The sequence below is a fragment of the Microtus pennsylvanicus genome, chromosome 6 (genome assembly GCF_037038515.1).
Source record: "Microtus pennsylvanicus isolate mMicPen1 chromosome 6, mMicPen1.hap1, whole genome shotgun sequence".
Lineage (NCBI taxonomy): Eukaryota > Metazoa > Chordata > Mammalia > Rodentia > Cricetidae > Microtus > Microtus pennsylvanicus.
In genome coordinates, this window is record NC_134584.1 from 58,284,207 (window position 1) to 58,297,570 (window position 13,364).

The following is a 13,364-nucleotide window of genomic DNA, read 5'->3' on the forward strand; positions in this document are numbered from 1 at the left end:
GAGAGAATATACTTTTGAAACTAACATTATTTTATTAACATCATTAAGCTGAATACTCAAATATTCTGTATATTCATCTACTGAGCAACACAAGAGGACTAATTTTCTAGGATTACCTTATCAAGATTTCTTTTTTCCAGGTTGAATTTCAGGCAGGCTGTGAAGGCCAGCTTCTGCCTCAGCACTACCTGAACGAGCTTGATAGTGCACTGATACCTGTGATCCACGGTGGGACCTCCAACTCTAGTGTGCCCATAGAGATAGAGCTGGCATTTTTCATTTTAGAGAACCTTGTTGAGTGAAAGAATGTGCTATGTTATATGTCGCAAACTGACCTGTTAAAATGAATCCCAGCACTAAAACTAAAATGTTACAAACACTAAATGTTTGATAATTGAAATATATAATTTTGCTTTTTAGGCAGGAATGATTTTTCAAAATCATTAGCACAATATTTAAATGTCTAAAAATTTAAGGAATCCATCACTTTTATAGCTTTATGTTTAATATAAGAACTAAGAAGAAAAATAGATCTTCTAACTTAAAATTTATAGTATTTACTGTGTGACTTAAATGTTAAGCCAAAGTATCTGTGCTTAGTTATACCTCTTTCTGCCAAGGATGGTTTATGAAGGGACCCCTGGTTTGTGTGCACACTAGTGAGAACAGGGTTTGGAGTCTTTCAAATGTATTTCAGTAGTGAAGACCAGTAGGACTCTAGACTGCTAGTTCTTTGAATAAAACCGAATTACTTATTTGTATAAATGGAATGGTTAGATAAACTGATTAAACTAGAATTTTGCCTTTATTTCTTCCCAAATTATTATATATATACATACACACATAAATTATATATATATATCATTTTTCCTGATTAAAATAATTGTGGGTGCTTCAGGACTTTGTGCTTCTCTATTTAAGTCTGTTGTTTCCATAGCAACATATGATTTGAAATGTGTTTTATAAATCTTTGCTAATATACATAGGTAATATTTTTGTATCACAGTGCTTTCGCTTTCTCCTTCTTTACAAAATCACACCACTGTATTTGACACTCTTCAGAGGACAGCAGGCCAGATGACCCATGAGGTAGTCATTGTGTAGCAATAACTGAAGCCTCAAACAGGTTTCTATTATTCCGTGTTAATCCTTAAGTATTTCTTGATTGGCCCCAATGTATGATGAAGTATAAATTTTAACAAACTTGTTACTTTTGCATATTTTTAATTCTTTCTATGGCAGTTATTTTTATAACGGGATATTTAACATAAAGTTAAAGGCTGTGATAGAACTTCCTTGTTTAATTCAAATAGCAGGAGAAAGAAAAGTGTGTCGTTTAACTTATATAAAATGTAATCATTGTTTTGATGCTTTTTTATTATGTGGAATATATTTTTTGTATCAAAAACACTCACTGTATATATAAAGAAAAAGAAACCACACTAAATAACCCTGTTTTAAGAAGGATATTTATAAAGCCTTGCAACATAGAGATCCAGTCATGTCTGTAACTCAGGAGCGAAGGTCTTAGGACCAGAGCTTTCATCTGAATCACACTTGGAGCAGCCAAAGACATTTGAGGATGATATCCATAAACGATGTGACGTGTGACAAGTAGTAAATAAAATGTCAACATAAAACTCTCTACAGTTATTGAAATGATGCGCTATAAAGATAATATAAAAGTGACTGCTTGTCAAGCTCATCTGTTTTCTTTATATAATGCGTTTATTTTTCGGTATATTATATATTTACTTTGTAGTGTAACTGCACAATTTATGAATATTGAATTTACCAAATAGTGGGAAGCTCTTCTATGATGAAGTAACTTTGAATTTGTTTTCAAACTGTCTACAACTAGTGAAAATAGGAATTCTAACCTAAATGTTCGGGGCACATTTGACAGCATTTGGAGATGGATTTTTCTAAATGCATTTGCCACCTTCTCGGTCATAGTCTTCACATTGGCACTTAAGTCAGGCTCCTTGTAGTCAGTCCACAGTATTTGTTTATGGTCTTAAGACTTAATGCAACTCGGTCTCTCTGCATTTTGAAACATGAAGTAAAATATCTTGCTTTATGCATCTTTTGAACAAGCTGTGTGCCTGTGTGTGCTGCATAAAAAAATATACCATATCGGGTTTCATCATTTGAAAAATAAGTTATTTCTTTTTTGGAACTAGGCATATGGAACAGGTAATTAACATATAGGAAGGTTTTCATTGCTGCAGTGAAAAAATGACTCTTGGGTGGGTGCAGGGCTCAGACTGGAGGATGCCATGTCTACCTCAAGAGGAGCTTACAGCATACTGGGTGTTTGAGCTAGAAGTCGGAAGCATCCAGATTGCTGCGGAGAGACTGAATGTTGCACCTTATAATTGATAATGAGTCTTACTCAGAGGTTGTGTAGGTTGCTGACAGCTTAGCTTTCTGCATTGTTTCATAAAATAAAGCACAGAAGTTTTTTAATAGGAAGAATAATTTTGACAATGTGATTCAAGTTTCAAAAGACTGTCTTGGAATAAAACAGAAACTTCTGACTCATTCTAGGTTTTATATATTTTGTTGAGTGACTTTATAATGTTTGACAATATATACAATATGCACAACTCAGCAAAAAGAAACATGAAAACTTAAGTGTTAACTTTGCCTCCCACCTGCACGTTTCCCCATTCTTCCACCACATCCTCTCAGCAGACAGTCATTTTTCTTGTGTACCATTCCAGGGCGCAGAAGTCATAACAGTAGTGGCCTTATTTTCTATTTCTTCAAGTGCACGATATATTGGGATTTTTGTAGTTACTGTGGTTGTACAAGAGAACACTTGAATTTATTTTACCTACCTGAAATTTTGTGTCCTGACCAAAGTCTCCCCAGCATCTTCCTTTCCTCTGCCGACTCTGCCTCTTGAGCCCCAGCACTCACCATCTGTGCTTTTTGTCTGAGTCCGGCATTCTTCAGTTCCACACAGAAGTGAGACCATGCAGCAGTGGTCGTCCTGTGCCGGCCTGCCTTCGCCTGTCACCTGTCAGTTCACCCTTATTAAAATGATGGTATCTCCTGTATGGGCCCTGACTTCATTGTGTGCCTACGCCACATATTCATCCCTTGGTGGGCCTTACGTTGGTTTTGTGTCTTGTTTTTGTTAATAAAACTGCAGTGAGCACACAGTCCAGCTGCTTGTTTGACAGGGACTTCCTTTACACACACGCCCAGTAGTTGCTTGGTGACTCATACATAGTTTTAATTTCCCAGAGCCGTGCACACGATTTTTCATAGTGACTTTTCTTACATAAAATGCAGCACATTAAGTTTCCCTACCTCAGTTCCCTGGGCTATAGCGTTATACCTAGGGCCATAAAGGCTTCGTTGCTTCTGTCAGAACACTTTTTACTCAGTGACTGGTTAAATACATCTTAATTGCAGAACGGAACAAAAAATCCTTTAGAAATCTAGCCTGTGGTCTTAGTATTCTCATCAAAACAATTTTATTACACACCTGCATGCAGATTTTTATTTGAATTTTTTTTTTTTGCTGGAACACTAAGCCTTACCATCTAAATTTATCTTTTTCCACTTAATTGATACATTAGTCTTCCACATTTTTGTTCATGTATATTGACTGTAAAAACTAATGGTTGGCTTCTTTTTAAGACAAGGTCTAGCTGTGTGGCTTAGGCTGGCCTCCATCTCAGCCTTCCAAGTGCTGGAATTACAGGTGTGTTTGACCAGACCCAGAAAAGGAATAGATTTCATCGCGACATTTTCATGGATGCATATTAAGTACTTTGGTAATATTCATCCCCATCACTCTCTCTTACTTTTTGCACTCCCAGATTTTTGGTAGTTTAAAATTGTGTTCTTAATATTCTTTTTCGTATGAATGCCTTTGGGCAAGTATTTTTTTTTTTTTTTTGCATCTGTAGAAACAAAATTCAACTTTATTCCCATGCTTACACAGGTAAGTTGTAGTTCAAGTACTCCAATAAAGGTCCTTTAAAAAATAGTGTTAAGGCTCTATTAATTTTTAATCATAAGATTAAAAATAAGCTTAAGTATGTGTTCTTAACCTGGGGGTCATGACTTCTTTGGGGTCGAACCATTCTTTCACAGGAGTTGCCTAAGACCATTGGAAAACACACAATGAACTAATTTTACGGTGGGGTCAGCACAGCTGTGAGGAGCTGTGTTGAGGGCCACAGCACTGCTCTAGAGGTACTTACAGCGGTCCCTACCCCCTTCCCTCCCTGCTGCAGTTCCCTGCTATCCACCGATGACAACAGACTGTGGCAGAAGGGAGAACCCCAGAGACTCTTAACCACTAACCCCTCTCTGTTCATCTCTCAGGGCTCTCAACCGTCCTAATGCTGTGCCCCTTGACTACAGTTCCTCATGCTTAGTGACACCCCGTCCACACAATTATTTTCATTGCTACTTCATAACTGTAATTTTGTTGCTGTTATGAGTCATAATGCAAATATTTGACTGCAGGATAGTTGGTATGTGACCGCTGTGAAAGGGTCCTGACCCACGTGTTGACAGCTGCCATTCTATCCAGTACTAGTGTTGGGGGAACCACTTGCAGTCTTTGGCTACTGCAAAAACAACCATTTGATAAGGGCCTGAAGCTTCCTGACAACACAGCTTGAATGGAAAGTGGATCGAAGCCCAGCCAGACCTTTAATCCAGCCTCTGAAGCGGCTCGGACTGGGCTCACCTTCAGAGACCTGCCCTCTGAAGCTTCTGACTCCTGACCCTCATGGGTAAAACCAGCTCATACAAGACTCTGCTGTAAGTGTAAGTTTCTAGGGATTTGTTCTTTGTAGCATCTAGTATCCCATGACCGACACACTAATGTTTTCAGCAGTCAGTAAAAAGAGCTACAGGCTTTTCTGGTAAAATTATACAGTTCAAGATTGGTGGAGTCCTTGCCACAAGTAGTAAGTGTGAAATGCAAAGAGTACACAAATGTGCAAACACAAGAAGCTGTGTTTCTGGAAAGTGCATGATAGGATCCATGTTTGTGCTGAAAACAAAGCTGACTAAATGGCAGCTTCATCCTAAAACATCACAACAGTTTAACAAGGGATGCCTAGTTACAAGATACAAGCTAGTAGTACCTCTTGGGGCAATCACCCACATGTACGGGGCAGCAATCAGTTCAGGCTCCCCATAAGGCGGTATGCATAACTGAAGGCCCTCGCGTAAGTAGGCAAACTCAGAGGGTTTCACCTTTACTGGGGTGAAACACCACAGGTGGAAAAACCTAAGGGGAATAGCTACATTATCCGGAAAAGCCTCACATATTGAATGTGCCACCAAGTGCCAGGAAAAGTGTAAAAATCCTGTCTGTTGTCAGACTCAGGCAAGGTGCTATCATCTAACAGTACAAAATAAGTAGATACACAAGGAAACTATATTTCAGCAACAGAATAAATAAAAACATAATCATGTAGATGATGTGCTAACTAAAGTGATGGCGGAGCCACGGCTATGATAAAAAGGTCAGAACTTCCCAGTTGGTATGTTGACTATCCAGAGACAACCATCTTTTGCTATCATGCTCCCTTAATAGCATTGGCCACTTTTGTCCTGACATCCTTGTGACTAAGGGAAACCTTTTGCAGTGTGTTAACAGACGCTACTCATCTCCATCAGCCTCAAAGCTAAGAATCCTCTGATAGCAACTGGTCCCTGACAACATAAACCGAGATGTCCTCATTTGCTGTAAAGTGTACGCCTGATGTTTCCACCCGAGTGTTTGGGAAATTCCATGATGGATGACTTTTTTTTTCTTTTTTTTTTATATATTTTATTTTTTTTTATTGAGAAAAGGAAAAAAAGTTTCCCCCTTCTCCCAGCCTCCCATTTCCCTCCCCCTCCCCCCACTCCTCTCCCCCTCCCACTCCAGTCCAAAGAGCAGACAGGGTTCCCTGCCCTGTGGAAAGTCCAAGGTCCTCCCCCCTCCGTCCATATCTAGGAAGGTGAACATCCAAACTGGCTAGGCTCCCACAAAGCCAGAACATGAAGTAGGATCAAAACCCCGTGCCATTGTCCTTGGCTTCTCATCAGCCCTCATTGTTCGCCATGTTCAGAGAGTCCGGTTTTATCCCATGCTTTTTCAGTCACAGTCCAGCTGGCCTTGGTGAGCTCCCACTAGATCAGCCCCACTGTCTCAGTGGGTGGGTGCACCCCTCGTGGTCCTGACTTCCTTGCTCATCTTCTCCCTCCTTCTGCTCCTCATTGGGACCTTGGGAGCTCAGTCCAGTGCTCCAATGTGTGTCTCTGTCTCTATCTCCATCCATCACCAGATGAAGGTTCTATGGTGATATGCAAGATATTCGTCAGTATGGCTATAGGATAGGGTGATTTCAGGTTCCCTATCCTCATCTGCCCAAGGAACTAACTGGGGACATCACCTTGGGCTCCTGGGAGCCACTCTAGGTTCAAGTCTCTTGCCAGCCCTAAGGTGGCTCCCTTAACTAAGAATTGTGGTTCCGTGCTCCCCTATCCAGCCTTCCTTTATCCCAATCATCCTGTTTCCCCAAGTTCCCCCCATCCTCCCCTTCTCACTTTTCTCTCCCCATCTCCCTTTACCTCCTCTTGGGAATATACCCAAGAGATGCCCTATCATATGACAAAAGCATTTGTTCAACTATGTTCATAGCAGTATTATTTGTAATAGCCAGAACCTGGAAACAACCTAGATGTCCTTCAATGGAAGAATGGATGAAGAAAGTGTGGAATATATACACATTAGAGTACTATGCCGCGGTAAAAAAACAATGACTTCTCGAATTTTGCATGCAAATGGATGGAAATAGAAAACACTATCCTGAGTGAGGTAACCCAGACCCAAAAATATGAACATGGGATGTACTCACTCATAAATGGTTTCTAGCCATAAATAAGGGTCACAGAGTCTACAATTGGTGAACATAAAGAAGCTAAATAAGAAGGTGAACCCAAGGAAAAACATATAGTTATCCTCTTGCCTATGGGAAGTAGACAAAATTGCCGGGGAGAAAAGTGGGATCTTGGGGTGGGATGGATGACTTTCTTAAACAGCAAAAACGCCATGAAACCGCAAGATATTTGGGGCAGCTAATTTGGTGTTGTTGGACCATGGCACTCACACTCGGTCCTATAATAAAGTCGAGGTGAGGGGTGTGTGGTTTATGCTTTCTGTAAAGAAGTAATTAAATGTGTAAAAAGGAAAACTAAACTTAAATGCCAAGATACAGGCAGAAAATGAAAAACTATAAAGCGATAGGGCTAATGTGTTTTGTGATATGGAAAATTCTGGCTATGGAAGTCTGGTTGAGGCTAAAAATAATTGCCATTTTGGAAGTCAAAGCGACTTCCAAATCATTATCCTCTGAAGAGCTGGGCCAGAACCGAGTCCACTCGTGCTGTCACGTGATAGCTTTGCAGCCCGCAGCCCCCTGGGACAAGTAGTTTAGCGACGCAACTGGACGTAGCGCCTCTGCCAACCCAGCTGCTACAATGCGCGTGCGCACCAATTCCGCACGGCGCCGAGGTTTAGGTCATCTGGCTTCCTCCACCCGAGACCACGCCCATATGTGCCAACCCTTAACGCCTGCGCAGACGGCGGCGTCCGTCCATCACCATGGCAGCATGCGCTGGGGGCCCAGGTAAGCTCAAAAAGCTGGGCGGGCGCCGCCTACTCCTTTCCCTGTTCTAGTATCCCGGAACTAAACGCCAGTGTCAGCTGGGTGTGGAAGGTTCGAGAATGCTAAACGCGTGAAGGAGGCCTGGTGGTGGATTTTACAGAGACCGGAGTGAGTGTCTCCATGTCACAAGGGGGCTTTAGGAACAATTTAGGGTAACTCAGTTGTTTCCAATACAAACTGAAAATTCGTTCTTAATATAAAAAGTTCGGAATGGTCCCGGAAGGGCTATGCTCCCTGTCTTTCAACCCGTTTTCCCCTCAGGCTTCTGCTGTTAGTTCCTTGGTGGATCCTTCTTACCACATTTTAACACGCATATACATGTTAGATAGTATTTTATATTAACCCTTTGAGGATCTTTATACAATGTATTTTGATCCTATTCACCCTTGCCCTTCCCACATCTCCTCTCAGCCCATCAAACCTTCCTCAAACTTCGTTTCCTTTTTGTCTGTTCCTTTATTTTGTCAAACTCCGAAGAAAAAATAAGACTGGTTTTTCCCCAGGTTGGAGGCCTCCCTCTGGTTTGGGGCTGTGGATTTTAAGGAAGTCTTTGTGGCTGTTTATGATACATATATATGGTTTAAGGTGACTCTTTTCGCCTTCCAAACCCTAGTGAACCTGATATCTCTCAGGCGTGTTGTCTCATGGTCCCCACAAGAGAAAGGGGTATCAAAATCCCAGTGGAGGTGCTGGAGAGAGAGCTCGTTTGATAAACTACTTGCTTTGCAAGCGGGAGAAGCAGAGTTCCATCCACAGAACACATGTGAAAACCAGCTACCCTGGTACAGGTCACTCTCGAGAGGTGGAAACAGACTTGTCTATTTGGTGCGCTCCAGGCAAGCAAGTCTCCTTTTCTCAAAACACAAGGTGGAGGCTTCCAAAGAATGACACCTATTCTTCAGGAGCATGTGACGGGCACACAGGGGCACACACCTATTCTTCATGTGACGTGCACACACGGGCACACACCTATTCTTCATGTGACGTGCACACACGGGCACACACCTATTCTTCATGTGACGTGCACACACGGGCACACACCTATTCTTCATGTGACATGCACACAGGGGCACACACCTATTCTTCATGTGACGTGCACACACGGGCACACACCTATTCTTCATGTGACGTGCACACACGGGCACACACATATTCTTCATGTGACGTGCACACACGAGCACACACCTATTCTTCATGTGACGTGCACACACAGGCACACACCTATTCTTCATGTGACGTGCACACACGGCCACACACCTATTTTTCACGTGACGTGCACACTCAAGCACACACCTATTCTTCATGTGACGTGCACACACAGGCACACACCTATTCTTCAGGAGCATGTGACGTGCACACACAAGCACACACCTATTCTTCATGTGACGTGCACACACAGGCACACACCTATTCTTCAGGAGCATGTGACGTGCACACACGGGCACACACCTATTCTTCATGTGACGTGCACACACAGGCACACACCTATTCTTCATGTGACGTGCACACACGGGCACACACCTATTCTTCATGTGACGTGCACACTCAAGCACACACCTATTCTTCATGTGACGTGCACACACAGGCACACACCTATTCTTCAGGAGCATGTGACGTGCACACACAAGCACACACCTATTCTTCATGTGACGTGCACACACAAGCACACACCTATTCTTCATGTGACGTGCACACACAGGCACACACCTATTCTTCAGGAGCATGTGACGTGCACACACGGGCACACACCTATTCTTCATGTGACGTGCACACTCAAGCACACACCTATTCTTCATGTGACGTGCACACACAGGCACACACCTATTCTTCATGTGACGTGCACACACGGGCACACACCTATTCTTCACGTGACGTGCACACTCAAGCACACACCTATTCTTCATGTGACGTGCACACACAGGCACACACCTATTCTTCATGTGACGTGCACACACAGGCACACACCTATTCTTCATGTGACGTGCACACACGGGCACACACCTATTCTTCACGTGACGTGCACACTCAAGCACACACCTATTCTTCATGTGACGTGCACACACGGGCACACACCTATTCTTCACGAGCATGTGACATGCACACTCAAGCACACACCTATTCTTCATGTGACGTGCACACACGGGCACACACCTATTCTTCACGAGCATGTGACGTGCACACTCAAGCACACACCTATTCTTCATGTGACGTGCACACACAAGCACACACCTATTCTTCATGTGACGTGCACACACGGGCACACACCTATTCTTCATGTGACGTGCACACACAGGCACACACCTATTCTTCAGGAGCATGTGACGTGCACACACGGGCACACACCTATTCTTCATGTGACGTGCACACACAGGCACACACCTATTCTTCATGTGACGTGCACACACGGGCACACACCTATTCTTCACGTGACGTGCACACTCAAGCACACACCTATTCTTCATGTGACGTGCACACACGGGCACACACCTATTCTTCACGTGACGTGCACACTCAAGCACACACCTATTCTTCATGTGACGTGCACACACGGGCACACACCTATTCTTCATGTGACGTGCACACACGGGCACACACCTATTCTTCACGTGACGTGCACACTCAAGCACACACCTATTCTTCATGTGACGTGCACACACAGGCACACACCTATTCTTCATGTGACGTGCACACACGGGCACACACCTATTCTTCATGTGACGTGCACACACGGGCACACACCTATTCTTCATGTGACGTGCACACAGGGGCACACACCTATTCTTCATGTGACGTGCACACACAGGCACACACCTATTCTTCAGGAGCATGTGACGTGCACACACGGGCACACACCTATTCTTCATGTGACGTGCACACACAAGCACACACCTATTCTTCATGTGACGTGCACACACGGGCACACACCTATTCTTCATGTGACGTGCACACTCAAGCACACACCTATTCTTCATGTGACGTGCACACACAGGCACACACCTATTCTTCATGTGACGTGCACACACGGGCACACACCTATTCTTCACGTGACGTGCACACTCAAGCACACACCTATTCTTCATGTGACGTGCACACACAGGCACATACCTATTCTTCATGTGACGTGCACACACAGGCACACACCTATTCTTCATGTGACGTGCACACACGGGCACACACCTATTCTTCACGTGACGTGCACACTCAAGCACACACCTATTCTTCATGTGACGTGCACACACGGGCACACACCTATTCTTCACGAGCATGTGACATGCACACTCAAGCACACACCTATTCTTCATGTGACGTGCACACACGGGCACACACCTATTCTTCACGAGCATGTGACGTGCACACTCAAGCACACACCTATTCTTCATGTGACGTGCACACACAAGCACACACCTATTCTTCATGAGCATGTGACGTGCACACACAAGCACACACCTATTCTTCATGTGACGTGCACACACAAGCACACACCTATTCTTCATGTGACGTGCACACACGGGCACACACCTATTCTTCATGTGACGTGAACACACGGGCACACACCTATTCACGATCATGTGACACACACACACAGCACACCACTTTACAACATAATGCCTGTAGATCCTTAGAGCACAGTGTGGAGAAGACCTTAGTTTCTGATCCAGCGGGAACAGCCTAACTGTGGCCTAAGGACATTTAACCTCAGAGGGGAATTCTGACAGGAGACACAGCTCCCACCACGTGGCTACAGTTTTTCAGTTCCCTTGTGTCCAGTGCTTTGCCCAAGTGGTATCGGAAGTCTGAGCCAGATTTCCAAGGGCTAAAAGCACGGTGTTACCAGGAGGGCTTTTCTCCAGGAGGTGTGGGTGGCAGTGTTCTTGCCTTTCTGGCTCCTTGGCTCATAGGAGCTCTTCCTGCATCTCTGAAGCCAGAAAGGACTGGTGGGCTTCCCCTCACTACATCACCTCAGCTTTCACTGGCCTTCCTCCCTCTAGACTTAAGAGGACCCTGTTGTTGACATTTATACACTCAAATAAACATCCTCCCATTTCAGTCATCTGAATAGCAACCCGATGCCATTTGGAACTAAAATGTCTCATATCCTCACTTACACGAAATGAAACAGAAACCCTGAATTCACATAGGCACCTTAACTCCTTCTTTGCTGTGTAACATATTGGCTGGTACCTATTATTCCTCCTGCACCATTGCTCTAACGCTTTCCTTACTACTGTCCTGGAAATCCTTTTGTACATAGATAGTTGTCTTGTTCACTTGAAGGGCTGCAGAATGGTCCAAATTTAGTGCCGACACGTTTGAAGTTTCACTCTCTTGCTGTTATGAACAGTTCATTAAGTTTCCTGAATGAAATTCATTCTCCCAAATGAATTTACCTGTCTATGAATAAATCCAAAGAATAGAATTTCTCAAAGAACAGATATAAGAATGCCCCCACCCCACATGGAGTCCTGTGTTTCAGTGCTAGTTCCCTAGTTAGTGGAACTGTTTGGGGAGGAGGTGTGGCCTGTTGGAGGAGAGTGTCACTGGGGGTGGGCTTCGTTTCAAAAAACTCCATGACAGGCTCAACCCCACCTTGTCTTCAACTTTCAAATAAGATCTAAGCTCTTAGCTACGGCTCCAGCACCTTGCCTGCCTGCCAGCTGCCATTCTGCGAGGGTCGTGGACTCACCCTCTCAAACTGTCAGCAAGCCCCCAACTAAGTGGCTTCTAAAGTTACCTTGGTCTCTTCGAAGAGACCAAATTCACATGTCTCAAACATTTTAAAATCGACTGAGCTGCGCTGTGATGCTCAGTAGGTGTGTTGAATGTCTTTTGAGTTAGGATATTCTAACCCAACAATTAGTTTATCTGGACATCACCCCATCGTAAGTCCCTAAGTACAGAGCAGCAATCTACCCAAAGAAAAGGTATTGGACTTACCCGTCCTGCATCATTGTGTCCTGTTGCTGATTTGTAAGGCGCCTTTATGAAAACTCCAAATGCAGTATGAACGGCTGAAAGGCGCCATAGCAAAGCCTAAGGTCTAGGTGTGTTCTGGCACCTGTGTGCCAGGGAAGAATGACCCAACTTCTCAGTCAGTTGATCTCTGTCTATCTGTCCCTCCTCACCTCATTTTAGGGAGACTTCTACTGTGTAGTCCAGGCTGGCTCTGAACTCATAATCTTCCTGTTTTAGGCTTCTGAGCTGTGGGATTCAAGTGTCCAGTGCCACACCTATTATGCTTCTATTATGATATATACTGTGATGTAATTGTTTTCTTCTTTGTTAGTATTTGTCATAACTAAGAATTAATGTGCTTCCTAAAATGACTAACTTGGATATTTAAAAAATGATGGTCATGCATACTCTTGCATTTGTGAAGAGGGCCCTGTGTTTGAGGGGACTGCTGGGAGCAGTACAGGCTGCTGGAGGTAGTTGGGGGAGCTGTTGGGGCAGTGGGATGCCACTGTGGGCCGAGGGGGGGGATTCTGGGGGCAGTGGGGGATTCTGGGGCAGTGGGGGATTCTGGGACCAGGGGGAACTCTGGAAGCAGTGGGGGAACTCTGAGAGTAGTGGGAGGATTCTGGGGGCAGTGGGGGAACTCTGGGGCAGTGGGGGGATTCTGGGGCAATGGAGGGACTCTGGGGCAGTGGGGGGGACTCTGGGGCAGTGGGG

The 13,364-nt window shown here is 44.2% G+C and overlaps 2 protein-coding genes across 8 annotated transcripts in view; both read left to right on the forward strand.

The window, feature by feature from the left end:
• Zfyve16 (zinc finger FYVE-type containing 16) overlaps window positions 1-807 on the forward strand; it is a 46,096-nt gene extending 45,289 nt beyond the window's left edge. For 3 of the 4 annotated variants that reach the window (XM_075976322.1, XM_075976324.1, XM_075976323.1), the window contains one exon: window positions 141-450. In XM_075976322.1, the coding sequence (XP_075832437.1) occupies window positions 141-302 (162 nt within the window). In that variant the 3' untranslated portion in view covers window positions 303-450. Of the gene's footprint in view, window positions 1-140 lie in introns of all 4 variants that reach the window. The other variant, XM_075976321.1, reaches the window with a different exon arrangement.
• A 6,723-nt stretch (window positions 808-7,530) lies between these two features.
• The window catches only part of Fam151b (family with sequence similarity 151 member B), a 32,472-nt gene continuing 26,638 nt past the window's right edge, over window positions 7,531-13,364 (forward strand). The window contains exon 1 of one of the 4 annotated variants that reach the window (XM_075976329.1): window positions 7,531-7,655. Coding sequence is in view for 1 of the 4 variants with exons in the window: in XM_075976326.1 (XP_075832441.1) it covers window positions 7,631-7,655 (25 nt within the window). In the remaining 3 variants the exon portion in view is untranslated. Of the gene's footprint in view, window positions 7,656-7,695; window positions 7,803-13,364 lie in introns of those variants that run through there. The other 3 variants (XM_075976326.1, XM_075976328.1, XM_075976330.1) reach the window with 3 other exon arrangements.